The 17,900-nt window shown below is 29.7% G+C and overlaps 1 protein-coding gene across 2 annotated transcripts; it reads left to right on the top strand.

Annotated features, from left to right (window-relative positions):
- Window positions 1-7,938: 7,938 nt before the first annotated feature.
- Window positions 7,939-17,818, top strand: LOC105154386 (nicotinate phosphoribosyltransferase-like). 2 transcript variants are annotated; one of them, XM_087416685.1, is made up of 12 exons: window positions 7,939-8,196; window positions 8,440-8,768; window positions 9,710-9,880; window positions 9,964-10,090; window positions 10,336-10,547; window positions 11,614-11,732; window positions 11,855-12,048; window positions 12,866-13,054; window positions 14,239-14,464; window positions 14,528-14,848; window positions 16,014-16,142; window positions 16,364-17,818. In XM_087416685.1, the coding sequence occupies exons 2-12, from the start codon at window positions 8,528-8,530 to the stop codon at window positions 16,439-16,441; spliced, it is 2,007 nt and encodes a 668-aa protein (XP_087272811.1). In that variant the 5' UTR covers window positions 7,939-8,196; window positions 8,440-8,527; the 3' UTR covers window positions 16,442-17,818. The 2 variants fall into 2 exon arrangements, with proteins under 2 accessions (XP_087272811.1, XP_011068178.2); XM_011069876.2 differs by lacking the exon at window positions 12,866-13,054 and having other exon boundaries at window positions 7,940-8,196.
- Window positions 17,819-17,900: the final 82 nt, after the last annotated feature.

The raw sequence follows: 17,900 nt of genomic DNA, 5'->3' as shown, positions 1-17,900 counted from the left end.
GGGGAATAAGCATAATTTTTTACAAATGTTTTAAAGCAATCTCAACATCATTTTGTTTTATCCAAATTGTCTTTATTTATAAATGGCATGTAATAAAAATTAACGTATCATTTAACACTTCTAATGTCACGATTTAATGGCTGTGATAACTACTCAGAAGCCTTAAAAATAAAAATAAAACAAATATTTATTAATTATTAATTTATTTTTACTGTTAATAAATTGACGAATGGTAGAATTGTTTAACTGCAGATATCTGACGGCGGCATTTGATATATTTTGTCGTCACAGTGAGAAATCGGACGGAAATAGGCCATAAATATCTCGTAAAGATATTTACAAATGCGCTCAGCAAAACTGAGCGACATTAATGCAATCTCTAATGACTTTATACCGGAAAAAAAATAGCAAACAAGATATAACAGTATTATATATCAGTATAACCGAGTTATACACAGTTAATACCGAATTATGACATCATGGAATTACATGCAACACGCATCAAGCGATCATGATGATTCAGATCAGAATCTTTTCTCTACAGAATCACTATTGGTTACCAGTAAACAATGTTGCCGAGGAAATCAACGTTGTACATTTGTTCGTACATGTGCACGATACACATGCATTGCGGATACCAACAAGAAGAAGATAAACTAGTTTGCTCCAGTTTTTGCTTACATCTTGCATTGCAACATTCTTTTATTAATCACTATCTCATCATTAGAGTAGAGTAGACTACTAAAATGTCTATCGATTTTATTACTAAAAAAAAGATTACTTTCGTTTTATCATCGTTATCAATGTACAATGTTTTTATTGTTGACAATGTTTTATTTGTAAATTTGGAATTCTAAATTCTCCTTAGCTCTCTTTTTTTAAATACTTAGAACTCTTTTATAAATACTCTTTAGATATTTTACACTTCGTGCATTTTTCTAAAAATATTGGGAAAGAAAAATCGTTATTATTTAAAAAAATAGCAGAGAAATGAGATTATCAGCTGACTTAAAAAAGGTCGATTTAAAAGTTCAAACTATTCAAAGAGGATCAATTATTCAATGTCGCATAATCGGCAGTTAAGGTGTGGTCAACTTGGCGCTACAAATGTTTCGAGATATTTGACCAATCAGAAAGAAAGAATTTCACTAACCAATAACCAATCAAAAAATGCTTTAAAGCATTTGTAGCATCAAAGAGATTAAAGCCTTCATGTATAATCATTTTGGCGATAAAAAGTTTGATAAAATTTTTAATTAATTAGCTTTATTGCTCAGATGTGAGTTGTAGGTAAGACAACTAATAATTCAAAGTATAAAAAGATCAATAACATTCAGTATTAAAAATATCATATCTAAGAGATAGTATGCCACACCTTTACATACAAATGATAAGATAATTATATGTACATATATATTTTTTTTGTTAAAATATTTCTCTCTCAATACAATACGATGATTCTATTAATGCAGTAGCAACTAGAAATATCAAATGTCGTGCATAAAAATCTAAATCATGTGGAGCGATATGTTTCTGTGAATTTATTTAGAAACGCATGTAAGTGTTCCGATGTATTTTCTAAATACTAAATGCTAACAAATAAATAATGAGTAATGATTATTTGCAAATAGATTATATATGCAAACTGATTGTGAAACATAAAGTAAAAAATGTTATAACTTATATAATTCATGTAAATATGAAAAAAATTTAGATGCATTTGTAAAATGGTGCAAATATTTCAATATTCTTCTACATGTACACAAGAATAGATGTAAATTACTGGCAGGCCATTCTCATGTAAATGTATACATATATATATACAAAATCCTTTTTGATTATGCAATACGCATACAGATTTCAATGCAAATCGTTCTTATACGGAATATAATTGATATTCTATAAGTTTATTTATAGTAGATGAAAATTAATGAAACATTGCTAACTGACCGTGCATACGTACAAATACAATTATGCGCAAGAGTGCACGTAATAACTGACAGAAAAAAAGAAAATTTTATCATAATAGAAGGAGAAAAATAAGATTATCTATATAAGAATTTTTAGAATTTTATTTGTCTCTATTATGTTAATATTTAGATAAGACTGAAAAGGTTTAGAATTTGTCTGTATTTTTTGTTTCTCTTTCTTTTCTTCTTTTTTTCCTGATAATGTTAATAAATGATGTTAATTAATTATTGACTCGATATCAATTTTAAAATAAATATTTAAACCAGTTCAAATTTAAGAATTAGAAAGAAATATAATATTTGTCGAGTGGAAATATAATGATTAGGAAAATTCTAACGTGACTAAATAATTGTCTTCATACATAATACACTATCGGTAGCGTGATTCATCGAAATGAGGCTCGAGGTTCCACTTTAGCGACTCATGATTTCAACTGCGGAAGAAGTGACACGCGATATATAAAGCGTTAAATTTTTTTCTGCACGCAAACTTTGTCCGGGTTCGAAAAGTATCTCTCCTTTTTATCTCTCTCTCTCTCTCTCCCTCTCTCTCTCTCTCTCTCTCTCTCTCTCTCTCTCTCTATATATATATATATATATATATTCTTCTCTTTTTTTTCTTTTCTCATTGTCAAAGACAAGGATTGCCGCAACATGTATACGGCATCATCCGCAACGACGTCGGTTGCGGCAACATGTTGCCCCTAACGATATACGTGTTTAATCGAACTAATTGCCACTGTGCTCACATACTATTATTATACTTCATTACGATGTTCGAATTGACGTAATCCTATTTTTTTGAAGAAGCGCGCGTGGCAATAATTCAGAAGCAACTGTGAATTTTAACGATCATATATATAATATAATTATATCATTGTTATAATTAAAAATTATATTTATATTACTATTAATAATATAATGTATATATAATAATATATTCTATATATAAAGTATATTATTATATATATATATATATATACAGTATATGTTATTATATACACTGACTGCATGTGTATACATGTATAAAAATATATAATGTACATACATCTTTTATATGTACATATATATACACAGAAAAATATCATTCTATAGTTAAGAAAAATGATTACTCAATTTGCCTTCTTTTTTGTATGTATTTTTAAAAGATTAAAGATTAAATATAAAAAATATTTTCGTGATAATAATCTTAAAATATACTTATTACAAATTGTAGAAAGCTCATTATTATGTATTAAAGACAAGAATTTATTTTTATTTGAAGAATATTATAAATTGATTAAAGAAATAATTTTTTATATAAAATAAGCAAATTGAATTTGTTTTAATTTAATAATTTTGAATTTAATTAAGCTTACTAGGATTCAAAAGATAGTTTGAATAAATTTAACGCTTATAATGAATTTGCAATAGGTTTTGCGGATATATGAGCTTTTTTAATACTTGAAACAAATTAAGTAATTATTACTTGCGTACATTATGCATTTTTCTGTGTGTGTGTGTGTGTGTTTGTATATAAATATACAGAGTTATACTTAAATAATTACATTTAAATTAAGTTATATATTTAATTGATAATTGATATGAAAAAATTCAATTAAATATAATTCAATTTACGATTAATTTAAGCAAATAATAGAAACTTTATTTTTGGAATGACGATTGACTCAAGCGAAGTTAATCGAAAATCATTTAATTGACAATCGATGTGAGTAAATTTAATTGAAAATAATTCGATTAGCGATTGATTTAAGCCAAATTAATCGAAAATCGCTTGATTGATGATCCATATTAATTGGAAGTCGTTTAAGTGATAATTGATCGGATCGAATTCAATTAAAAATCGATTGACAATTGATTTAAGGGGGTATTCTCTTTCGGCATCTAAAAATCGATTTTTAATTTTCATTTTTAATACTCTAAACTATCTTTTAAAATATTTTCAAATATTCTGAGTATTCAAAGTCAGATTACCTGTAAGATAGATAGGTAGGTTGTTGCGGCTTTTTCTTTCTTAAAAATAAAATGTCAAGATTATTATCTAATCTTCTTTTTCACATATTAAATAAAAAATTAATTTCTATCCATGTTAAAAAAGTGTCAAGTATTAGTAGAAAAATATCGCGTTGACAAAGAAATTTTTTCCCGCAACAAAATCATATTGACAAATCTTTTAAAAGAATTAGCATTTTTTCCTCTTCGAATAAAAATCACACCTAAATCGAAAGATCCTTTGTTAGAAAATAAATTTTTCATTTCCATTTTTTTCATTTTTTCTACTTTTCTTTGTTCGTTTCGATGTTTGTTTCTTTTATAGTTAATGTCCAAAAATAATTCTTCGGTATTATTTTTTGTTGCGAGTATAAGTATTAAAAAAGAGGTTCAGTGTGCAGGAGACTTGTCTCATACTTTGTATCATTAAATTTTTAGTTTCGGAAATCTTTTAAACTCCCAGTTTGATTTTTACATCATAAATTTTTCGTTAAAGTTTCTTTTCTCGTCTTTTTCTTCTTCTTTTATCTGTTGTTTGTCTAGTTAGAAGAATGTTTCTTCAGTTATTATCGAGTTTCAAGTATTTAATCTCAAATTTATCTATGGGGGAGAGAGATAACCAATGTTGCTACAAATGTAATATTCCTATGTTATATTTCTTTCTTCTCCAAATATAAACATTAAACATCAATTACTTCAACCAAATTTTGACTAAAATAATTAAATCTTTCTCCTTATCAAGCAACAAGAAAATAATAAAATTCTATCCGCACTTACAAAAATAATAATTGTCATTTAAGTTAATCTAAATAACTAGAATTGCTTTCAATTAAATATTTAATTATATAGTTCGTTGTCTCTAATCTTCTTTTTTATGTGTTAAATAAAAAATTAATTCCTATCCACGTTAAAAAAGTGTCAAATATTACTTGACAAGTTATCGATTTATATTATTTGACAAGTCAATCAGAGCTTGAAATCTCCATAAAATCGACTATTTCAATTTTTAAGTATTATAATCTTGGTGACATAAAACAATAGAACCGAATTATCTTAATAATAAGCGAAAATGAAAAATTATATTATTTAAATACACAAAAAGTATTCGTACAATCGAGAAATTTAATTTCTAAGATAAACAAGATTATTTTCGCCGAAACTCTTTTGTTTATATTAGGATTGAACGCTACGTTTGCGAATTATGCGCGCTACCTTTGAAAAATAAATAATATCAGTCTTACTGCGTCATTCAAGCAAAATGGATCGCAAAAGCAGGAAGACAAGTGAAGAAGAGCGAAAAGTTATAATTGAATTACACAATCAATGTAAATCTCTTCGTGAAATTGCTCAGCTTATCAACAGACTTCGGTCAACAATTGAATCAATAATTGATCGCTTTTGTGAAAGAAAGACGGTGAAAAATAAGTCGAGAAGTGGCCGATCACAGGTCTTAAGTGAGACAGACAAACGTTTTACAATCCGTCAAATAAAGATAGACTCAAAGTGTCCCAAAGATTACAGCCGTACTTGAAAATCTCGATGTACACGTTTCTACTATTACAATTCGAAATGTGCTAGGAAAAAGTTTTGGGTAAATGCGATCAATCGTATTAAATGATTAGAATTTGCGAAACAGTATCTTAATAAATCTAAACAACATTGGAATACAGTGATTTTTTTCAAACGAAAATAAATTTAATGTTTTCAATTCTGATAGGAGACGTGTGGTGTAACGAAAAAAAAAAATGGAATTCGTTCCAAAAAATCTCATTCTCACAGTTAAACGGTGGTAGTTCTGTGCTTATGTTTGGAGGTGTATGAACGCAGCAGGTGTCAGCAATTTACATATTATTGATGGCATAATGGATCATAAAATGTACATCGAAATTTTGAAAGAGAATCTTTCTGTCAGTACACAAAAATTAGAAATTGTCGATAATATTTTTCAACATGATAATGATCCTAAGCATACAGCTTACAATACGAAGCAATGGCTGTTGTATAATGTATCAAAATAATTGCATACATCTCCGCAATTATTGGACTTTAATCTTATTGAACATTTGTAGAGCATTCTTGGAGATGCTATTAGGAAAAGGCGGATTTCCAATTGAGAAGATTTAAAAATCGCTCTTCGAGAAGAATGGGAATCACCACGCGAAATCTAGTGCAATCGATGTACCGAAGACTGCGGATTGTGATTAGGGTTTAACGGCTATCCCACAAAATATTAAATTAATATATTATGTAAATTAAAAACAAGTGTACGAATATTTTTTGTACAATAAAATAATATAATTTTTTACTTTTTAAATGTTATTAAGACACTATATTTAGATTATTATATTTTTTTGTTTATAATAATTTAAAAAAAGTTCCATTTATTGTATTCGTTGTCAATAAATTACAAATTAATGTTCATTTTCTACAAATAAGGTTTTTTTAAATAAAAATCTCTCCTATACGAAGACTTTCTGCATTCACTGTACATATTATTTAAGACAATTTTGAAATAAGAACGAAATAGCAACAAGATTATTGTAAAAGCAATAGCTAGAGAGGATATTTTTAAGTTTATGACAGTGGTATTTATTTTACCATTTTGTTATTATACCTGTAACATTTAAAATTGTTTGTTCAAAGTTTTCTAAAATAAACAGATCAAGATTAAACGAAATTTTTAGGACATAAAAATTGAGAAAATAAAATGTAAACGAGGTATTTATATACTCTTTTTATATTTAATTGTCTCAATTTTACCTCCTGGAAACTCCGTTTATGCTTCTGTTACTCGTCTCTATTATGATGATTTACACGGGGCAACTTTATTCGCTTGAAGCAGCGTCTAGTGATGTCATAGCGAATTCGCTACTAAAAACTTTTTCTAAACGCTGGTTTCTTCTTGTTAGCGTCTAGTTGTAGGAAATACTGCTTTCGACGCTTATCGTTAGCTTGTCACTAGCTTGTTGTTAATTTCTTGCGTTGATTTTTGCTTTTCCAAAGCGAACTTTTTTTAAGTCGTCAAGTGACCACTCGACGCTGCGACTTCAAAATTTTAAATATTAGCGAATAAAAAACAAGCATATAGAAGAAGCTTTCAGCGAATTTGTTGACAAATTAAGAAACTTGCTTCAAGCGAATGAAAGCAGCATCGAGAGAATTCGCTGACAAATTATATGACATTACTAGAAGCTGCTTTAAGTGAATAAAGTTGCTTCACTCATTACATTGATCTTACACTCTTAATTTTTTTTTTATTTTCATCAGAAGATGAATGCTAATACGGTTCTGTGATTGGTTTATGTTATCTTAAGACTGTACTTGAAATTAAACAAAGAATCGATTATGAATATCGACTAGAATAAAAAAAGTTATTTAGTAATCAAATCGTTACATTTTTAATTAATAACTCAAGCAGAATAACAAATCACGATAATGTCAATATAACGTTGAAATCGTTATTGATTGAAATATGATCACTTTTGTTAGTTACTTTAAGGTCATTTTGATTTTATTTTGATGTTGCTGGAGAGGGAGAGATTACATCATTTATAAAAAAGAAAAGATTCATTAACAACAATTAATTGACAATAATATCGCTAAAGAATTCATAATCTTCTTCCCAGAAAGCACATCAGGATACTTATGACAATAATTATTACTATTAATTTTTTGAAAAATTATATAAATATTCTAATGTCTTATCAAGTACTTTTATAGCATTTACAACAATAAATATTTCATATATTTACAATAAATATTTATAATCTGTGCAATTTAAGACCACGAAGATATTTACAAAATATTTCTTATAAACATTTATAAATATTTTATAAATATTTTCTGAATATTGTGTGCTGTCTGAATTAATATTGATGAAATAAGCGTATAAGATACGATAAGTTGTGCAATCTTCCCTTTCGCGCTGAAAAACCAGAGCAGGGGGATGCGCACGCATTCGGATCTCGGAATCCGGATCCGCGATGCTCGGATTACCCGGTTGAATTTCGGATAAACGGCTCTGACAATTAACGAGATCGGCGGGTGTAACAGGCCGTGCCAACGCCGCCGCGCGTCCTTCAAACGTTCCCTATCGATTCTCGCGAGCCGTATATTACATCGCGACTCGCGCGGAGGCATGCTAGTCGACGCTATCACGTCGGTATCATCGTCAGTGCTAGTGCGGATCGTGGATCACCGTCGGATCGGATAGCGCGAGGAACCTGTGCAAAAAGTAAGGCTCATCTCTTGCAATCGTTGCGCGTCCTCGTTAATCACTCTTTTCTTTTTGCTCTTCCCGCCGAATATATACTGACCCAGCATTTCTTTTGTTTCATCGCGGGACAACACGAGGAGGAGGAGAAGGAGGGGAGGGGGTTCGAAAGGGACTCCATTAATTTTCAGTGAATTAATTTAATTAATTCGTATTAATCATATTAATATTTCGCTACAATTGTACTGTTTTTTTTTTTTACAGACGGGAATGAGTCCACAAAGGTTATTTACGCGACAAGTTTAATATCTAACATAGGATATACATCTAACGAACCTCGCGTGCGGGTTGTATGTGTGCGCAATATATCCATTTCATTTCCGAGATGCAGAAAGTGCAAAAAGTGAGTGCAACTGCAAGCGTGAGCGGATCTGCGGGGGCAGCGCCGACGACGGAGCGAGATCGGGAGAGCGAGTCATATCTTACGGATCGGATGCACGCGAGCGGGCCTCCTATTTTCGAAATGTCGGACGACGACGATGGGACATGCTGCAACTCGCGGCAGAATGGCATCGTTCAGCCGCTGCTCACAGGTACGTAACGAGGGAGGAAAGGGGCGCGCCTCACGGATTCGGTTTCCACTTCGGCCATCCGCGCGTCGAACTAACCTCAGTTCTGTCCTCGTCCTCGATGGTCCTCGGGAACGAATCGTCTGCACGAGTGAGAGACTCAATTTGTCGCAGAGAGCGATGCTCGCTTTCCAGGAAATGCGTCCTGAACATCGTTTATATAGAAAACGGAAACGAAAACGTATTTCTCGAACGAGAGCGGTGGAGTCACGTTTTTTCCAACGCGAAGGATTTATACTTTTTTTCTTTTCTACTTGAATGATTGACAATTTTCTCGACGCCACGACGATGAGATAGCGAGGGACGAGAAGATCATACGGGAGCAAAGTATATATAGAATTGTTATGCGATAAATTGTACACGATTACGACGGCGGACTTCTCTGAACGGAAAGGGTCACTCGTGTCACTCGTACAACCACGTGAATACAAGTTTTAAAAAACGTGATTATATTTGTAAATATTCTGATGGTGATGTAAGTCACACACAAATATCTCTTGTTGGCATATCTCGCGACATTTACATTTGTAATGTGAACCTGCTTAGAATATTTTTTTTCCACAAAGCCACTTTCACATGCAAAAAGACACGCGCGTTACCTTCGGTATGCACTGCAAAATGCTGTCTTGCAGATAAAAAGACAATATGGAAACATGGTAATTTTCCCGTCGGCAAAAAGCACGGTATTAACGGTTGATATTTAATTATAGAATATTGAAGGTATAATTTGGCATAAATTTAGTAAATGCGTTTGTTTCTTATGTAACTTTCCCTTTTTTTCCTTTTTTCTGATAATATACTATAAATTATATACTATCAATTCTCCATAATATTGTTGAGACTGAATTTTTGAATGTATTCCAAGTTTTATTTCTTATTTACTGAAGGACAATGCTTGTTTTCAGATTTATATCAAATCACTATGGCTTACGCCTATTGGAAGAGCGGCAAAATGAATGATCACGCTGTATTTGATTTATTCTTCCGTAAGAATCCTTTTCAGGGAGAATTCACGATTTTTGCCGGGCTTGAGGAGTGCATAAAATTCTTGAATAAATTTCATTATTCTCCTAGTGGTATGTATTTACTGAAGCTACTTATTATTCGCATATATACTTTATGAATTATATTATACGATATCTTATTTTTGATATCACAGATATCAAGTACCTGAAGTCGACTATGCCTGCTACAGTAGACCAAAGATTCTTTGATTATCTACAAAGTCTCACTGCAAGAAATGTTACAATATACGCCATAGATGAGGGATCGGTCGTATTTCCAAGGTGAGTTTAGGAAATATCTTTCTCATTCTTTCTTCTGAAAAGTCAGTATTTAGAGATATACTAATTTTAGTATTTTAGAAACATATATCATTGCAACAGAAATACGAATAAAAGTTTTTAATGTATTTATAAATGAATTTAAAAAACAATTTTATTTAACAATTTAATTAATGTCTATTGTAATTTTAATTTATTATTTGAATAAGTGTAAATTGCTTAGATATAATTGTTGATTTTAATTGCAGAGTTCCTTTGATAAGAGTGGAAGGACCATTAATAATGGTACAGCTCTTAGAAACAACTCTGTTAACATTGGTCAACTATGCAAGTCTAATGGCGACCAACGCGGCACGATATCGCATGGTAGCTGGGAAAAACATAACGCTGCTTGAATTTGGTCTTCGAAGAGCGCAAGGACCTGATGGAGGATTGAGTGCATCTAAATACAGCTATGTTGGTAAATACTTTACTTATACTTACCTTATTTAATTAGTGTAATAAAGTCTACAATTATATTATGAATTTAATGAGAAGTTACAGACCGCATTTTTCGAGTTTGAAACAAAATAGTTACTATAACTCTATTACATAAAATGAGTTTAAGAATTAGCATTGAATCCAAAATATTCCATTGTATAGTAAGTTTGTGTTAATTGCCAATGATATCAGTTGATATTTTTTTTGTATTGCATACGTTCATTATACTAATTACTCTGCATGATAATTGTACAAAAACTCTCATTGTTCCGCGTAAAGATATCCGACAGTGTCTCGCGCTAAAACGCTTTGCGTCTCTTTAGCGCTGAGCTATTACTGTGTCGCAATGGCCTACATTACGAAAGCGCATATGAGCGTAAAAGTATACAATGTAAAAGTTTTTGTTGCACATAACGTGTACGTTTGATACTTGCTAATAAAATGTATAAAATCTTTCTACACATAATATATCTTGAATAACTTTTATATTGTTATTTATTAATCATATATAAAGTTTGAAATATAAAAATCTTAAATATACCTATGTCAGTCTGTAATATAATATATAATGAAAATGGAAGTGTCTGGTACCACTCCATCACTCTTATACTATGCTTAACAATTTCATGAAAAGTGAAATCAATACATTGTTCCACTCAGTGCCGGTTGGTACTGTCTAAGTGATGAGTAACAATTTAGGAGGTCAGATAGAGAATATATAGTTTCAACTGGATACACACACACAAGCACGCGCGCAATACATACATGCATATGTGTCTTATATGAAACTGCTGAAACTAATTAGCTATTATTTTTGAACATATGTAGAGTGCAGATCAACTAAAATATCTTCAAACAGAGGAATCATTGACAATTTTATTTAAATATGGATTAAAGACAATCAGAAATATTTGTATTGTTTAACAAATGTTTATAAAACATTAATATATTTTTAAAAATACGCATATATTTTGATATATGAGACATAAGCAAATTAAAAATTAGAAACAATTTAAATTAAGTTAGAAGTAATTATTGTATTACAGGTGGATTTGATGGGACTAGTAATGTCTTGGCTGGAAAGCTGTTCAATATACCTGTATGTGGCACACATGCACATGCATATATCACGTCTTTCACCAGCATCAGCGATCTGCAAGGGAAAGTAGGTACATTCGACACGAATTTTCTTTAAGTTAATTAAATTAACTCTAATAAATGTTAAATTGAAACTCTGCATAATATAATTGGAAGGAAGAAAAAAAGATTGATCTGTTTCTCTCATAGACATTGGCGCATAAGCAAACGGGTGACATTTTAGATGTATTAGAACTCGCTTGTAAGCATCGCGAGGCTATTGCCGACGATTTGGGAGCTTTAGCTTCGCAGGCGTCTGATGGAGAATTAGCGGCTTTGATTAGTTATGCCGTCGCTTTCCCGGAAAGATTCACTGCTCTTGTGGACACGTACGATGTTAAGAGGTACGTAATTATGTCGCATGTTTATTTAATGCTTTTAAATAGAAAGCTCAATATTTATTTTTTTAATTGGCGTTTTGGAAGCTTTGGATTATTTTAATTTTCTTTTGTTGCACATTCAATTTTACATCAATGCATGGACTTGCATAAACTGTGTTGTTTATATTTATTTCTTTTATGTTACTAGTATACTATATGTCTTATATTTTACGAATAGTTTTATTATGCTTTTGATTATTTTATATATACGTATGTGTATATTTTAATAATTTTATATAGTATATAGATATTTACGTTATACATGTAATATTTAAATTAACAAAAAGTGAAGATATTTTAGAAATAAATTTTTAAAATATTTATTATTTAAAAATGATTTAAAATATAGGCACTATTTTGAGACATTACGTATACTGCGCACGGCAATGCTGTTAATTGCTGTCAATGCATGTATTAGCTTATATCTTTTTATGTATATAATAGAGGATATTTGTGATATACATACATAATTAAAATCTTCTAATTGCATAGATGTAGTATATACTGTATATAATTTTTTAAATATATCATCACAATTATAATTTCAAAATCAAATGTTAATTTTTACTATAAAGTTTCTTTTTTTATCTCGTATATATTCATCTTCTACCAACAGAAATAGAAAATAATTAGCGTAATTAAATCCATATTTCAATGAGACAGAAGTATATTCTTAATTCGATGTCATTAGCGATTCCATAATTTAGTTTTATCAGCGCGTCGCGAACAGGCACAATGACATGCGTATACACACTGTGACCTAACAGGAGTGTGTTTGTAGCATTGAGACATTGGCCAAGGGGCAGGCACAAGTGGCCAGCCTAAATGTAAAGAATAAACTTCTAACTAATGGGTCCAATACACACGCCCAAAACGGTGTGAGAAACAACCCATTTAAATCAGAACCAACTTCGCAACTTCACAAGAATGGCTTTTTAAGACGAGGCGAATTGGGTGAGCTCTATATGAGGTACGATATCGTTCTGTTTGCCTGTTTTGCGGAATGCGATTCTTTTTCTTCCCCCTTTTTCTCGTCAAATCTATGCTTTGCGAATCATATTTTAATTTTTTTGCGCCACCAAAGCCTTTATAAGTAATATTATAATGGTTGAGATCATTTAATGAGATACATAGAAAATTATTTTGATATATTTCTAAAACTCAGCAATTTGAAGCTTCTTTGAATTTTAGTAGCTGATAATATATTAATTTAATTCACTCCTCTACCTTTCACTTAGAAAAAGTTGCAAATATTCTGCAAAATGGGCAAATTGCAAATTATCATATCATGCTACTCCTATGACGTGCCAATTAGAGATAAAATAATCAAAATCTTATTTTTCATTAGAATTTAGTTGTTAACCATTATATATTTGTGATCTTATATAGTGCCCCTCCCAATTCTGCCCCTTAATTTTTTCGGAAATTGACATGGGCACATTTTATATATTACACAAATATTTTAATAGTATAGCAGTCTTATATATTAAACTTGTGACAAAAATTTGCGACGAAATTGCATGTTTAAATAACAAAATATATAAAATATTTGTGTAATACAAAAGGAAATATATTGTAAAAAAAAGTGAAAAAATATATTAGTAAATAAAATGTTACGTTTATCGTGATATGTTTATATCATCGATATACCAATTGGCTATATATTTGTATATTTGTTAGAATATCATATACGTTTTTTTATTGGAAACGTAAATTAATGACAATACATTAATAATTGATTGAAATACTTGTTACTCTCTTGTTACTCTATATTAATTAACAGCGAATGCGCAAGTTTATGTAGTTGTAGTTGTTTTATTGTGTGCTTAATCTTTTGTGCGCAATGTTTCTTAATTCTAAACTTGGCAAACTAAAGAAGTAAATTTGATGTTGCAAAAAGTATAGAAGTAATGTGACAGAAATTCATTTTTTAATTTAAATTGAAACGGAAATACAAAAAAGAATTTATTTTCACACAAAATACATTGCCAAGTTTAGGCTTTATTTTATACAATTTTTACCAAATTATAATAGCATAAAAAGTGTGTGACTAGATTGCTTTTCAATTAAGTCATTTAGTTGTAATTGATAGATAAACTAGAGTAGAATGTGTTAGTTACTTAAATATCTCATAGATATATATTTTACGAATAGGAGCGGTCTGTTAAACTTCTGCGCGGTAGCGTTAGCTTTGAACGACTTGGGATACAGAGCTGTCGGTATCAGGATTGACAGTGGTGATTTAGCGTATCTTAGTAATGTGGCAAGAGATATTTTCGAGAAAATTGCCATCAAGTACGACATATCATGGTTTGCAAAATTAATGATTTGCGCATCCAACGATATCAATGAGGAGACTATAATAAGTTTGAACGAGCAGGTAAAAATTTACAAATCGCGAATGTAAAAAATATATAATTAAAAAAAAATTAATATTTTCCAGAGCCATAAAATTGATTGTTTTGGGATTGGAACGCATCTCGTAACATGCCAAAGACAACCGGCTCTGGGATGTGTTTACAAAATGGTAGAAATTAATAATGAGCCGAGAATCAAGCTGAGTCAAGAAGTTGGAAAGGTCACAATACCTGGCAGAAAAGATGCTTATAGACTGTACGGGTCGGATGGCTACGCATTGATAGATCTTTTGCAGATAACAACGGAAGATCCACCGCAAGTAATGCAGAAGGTTCTCTGTAGGCATCCGTTTCAGCAAACAAAAAGGGCTAATGTTACACCATCCCGAGTGGAATCTCTGCACAAGGTATATCATCTAATTAAAATAAGTTTTCAATATAATTATAACAAATTTGACTATTAGGAATTAACGCTATGTGCGCAATAAATTTCAATATTATTAAATTGTATCTCTCGTATTTAATTAATAATTCGTATACATGTTTTGGCTAACTTTTTAGCCATCTTCAATACATACAAATGAATCCATAATAAGCAACAAGATATAAAACGACAATACTCACATGTTTTTGCCATTATTAATATCCGCAATGTTTTCATGTAAGGTGATCAATCAACTATTTATTGGAGAAAAGACAATCAATCGACTAGCAATCAATTGACTTAGCTGGATGGTGCAACAGTGATTAAGCGCTTTCAAGTGATTCACAAAATTTATTCATAAATTATAAATATAGCTGTTATCAATAATAATATTAAACTCATCTCCATCAAAACACTGTTGATATAACAATTTAGTCAATTAATAATTAAAATAACTTCGCAATAAAATTTTTGTTCGTATTTCAGCACCAAAGTGAACTGCTGTCTTATCAAATTTAAAAACTGAAACGTTAGGACCTTTTCGAAAATCTTTGCTGAGTGTCATGTGTCAAAATATTATTTATGTAGTTAAGAAAATTAAAGCATCTTTAGGATATATGAATCTCAGCAAAGATTTTCGGAAAGACCCTAACGTCATCTGTATGTACTGAAGATTAAAAAGTAGCCGAAACATGTATACGAATTATTAATTAAATACGAGAAGCACAAATAATATTGAAATTTATCGCGTACATAGTATAGCGCCAATAGCTAAACTTATTATAATTATATTGTTTATAACAGGGAATTAAGATTATCATTCGTTTGAATAAGTTTTCAATTATAAATGAAATTTAGACCGATAAAAAAATAAATTAAATAAAAAGAATCCTGTAATTTTCAAATTACATTACATAATATATTATAGATAATAATATAAATGTTTAAAATTATGCATTCTGTATAGTTTAGATTTTCTTAATCAATTTATAGTTAAATTTTTCTTTTGTAAATTTGATTATTCCATTTCGCTTTTTTATATATAAACTATTTATCAGTTATTTTATAAGCGGCTTTATATATATTATTATTGATATTATTGACATTAATATTTATGATTTATAATTAATAAATAAAATATCTTACAGATATATTGGAAAGACGGCAAATTGTATCAACCATTACCTACTTTACAAGAGGTTCGCAATAGAGTGCAAGAATCTCTCAATACATTGCGTAACGATCATAAAAGAAATTTGAATCCAACACCATATAAGGTAAAATTTTAGTATTATATTTTGAGAGTTACTAAGGATTAATATAATCATGTATAGATTTCTCGACTTAAAGTTTTGGAGTAATAAATTTGACAATTTTTTAAAAATGTTTAATATTTTTAGTTCAGATATTTTTAAAGTAGATAGCAGCATTGTTCATAAAAATCTCGAAAATACGATAAATTATATAAATATGTTTTTTTTCTTAATGTCTGTTACAGGTAGCTGTTAGTGATACTTTATATAGATTTATAGACGAATTGTGGTCTCAAAATGCGCCGATTGGAGAATTACGGTGAAGCATACTACTCTTATATAAGAGTATTGTTAAACTAGTCTCTAGCAATTATAAATACAGAGTAATAACAGAATCAGGAATCACAAATTTGCTAAGAAAATACATAATAAGTCTTCTTTTCTGCAAAAACAATGTAAGAGTAATATACCGTTGTAATCGAGCATACATGTATGCATCATAAACATGATTATAATGTGGAATGTAATCACAAGAAAGAGCGAGGATCCTAAAGAGCATATTTTTTATATTTTCCATTGTTAAAAAAATATCGAATTATATTATCACCATCGCAACAGTATATTTTGGTAAATCTTGCGCAAATCATATTATAATATATTTGTATAGTTTTACACGATTTATATAGAGCGAGATGTTCCGTTACAGAAGTCTATTTACGAGCAGTAGCTTCGTGGCGCACACACATACATTCTTATTCCTATTTAAAAAAAAAAGTACAAAATAGTGTACAAAAAATGTACAGTATGTGTGTTTTTAGACATGCACAACTCAAATTTCTGGATAATGATTAACTCCATAGAAGATAAATTCTATAGATTAATGTAGAGTATATATGTGTATACACGGTTGAAAATACTTCAAAGAATGGCAATATATGGTAGCATAAGCGATATTTTCTAAATTTTTGTCATTTTGATCATGTTATTGTTGTGTTGCTGGTCTCTCTTCTTTTTCTTCTTTTTTGTTATGCTTTCTTTTCACTCCTTTTTTAGAAGATTTGTTCTATTATATATATTTGTAAATTCCAATTGTATTATTATTATTATGTATTTATATAATTGCTGAAGACTGCTTTAATAATAGTCTTGTATAAGAGTGATACATTCGATATATTTACCGTTGTTATTTACACAAATGTACAAAGATAGGCATACTAATTAACATAGATATTTATAATTTTACACATATACATATGTACAATATGTATAAAAGTCTGTATTGATGTATACATATTAAGAGAAGAAAAGAGAGAGAAAGATAAAAGAGAATATGTATTAGATTTCAAATTAATATTTGACAAAGAGCTAAACTCAAAGATAAATTTTGTTTATTATCTACACGTTTTAATTAATTTACAATACCGATATACATATAAATGAGATCTCTGATTGATTTTATTCAAATATTTATTCAGGAAAAAGCTTATTATATATCATTCTTCGAATAATTTTTAACACCATTACTTAAGATTAATTTACAATTGCTTATGTTTTTACTTTATTTTTAATTATAATTGACCATATATTTTCAATATAGATCTGTTATCGTTTTGTAACGCTGGATTATGACGTATATAAGCATATTGTGTAAAATATATCCGTGTTTTTTTATAGTGAGAATAAATAGCATATAGCTGTTATATATATGTATGATTGTAATTAAATCCTCATCAATCATCCGTTCTGCTTTCTCCGAAATATTTTCCGAAGGACCTAATTTTT

The sequence above is a fragment of the Acromyrmex echinatior genome, chromosome 2 (genome assembly GCF_024713525.1).
Source record: "Acromyrmex echinatior isolate Ae372 chromosome 2, ASM2471352v2, whole genome shotgun sequence".
Taxonomy (NCBI): Eukaryota; Metazoa; Arthropoda; class Insecta; order Hymenoptera; family Formicidae; genus Acromyrmex; species Acromyrmex echinatior.
Note: the sequence above shows the minus strand (reverse complement) of the source record. Positions and strands in the feature narration are given on the sequence as shown.

Excerpts from the sequence above, each read along its gene's own strand:
- LOC105154386 (XM_087416685.1), top strand. The coding sequence starts at position 8,528 with ATGTGTGCGCAATATATCCATTTCATTTCCGAGATGCAGAAAGTGCAA. Across the intron at positions 8,769-9,709 it reads CGTTCAGCCGCTGCTCACAG|ATTTATATCAAATCACTATG; the intron begins GTACGTAACGAG and ends GCTTGTTTTCAG. Across the intron at positions 9,881-9,963 it reads ATTTCATTATTCTCCTAGTG|ATATCAAGTACCTGAAGTCG; the intron begins GTATGTATTTAC and ends TTGATATCACAG.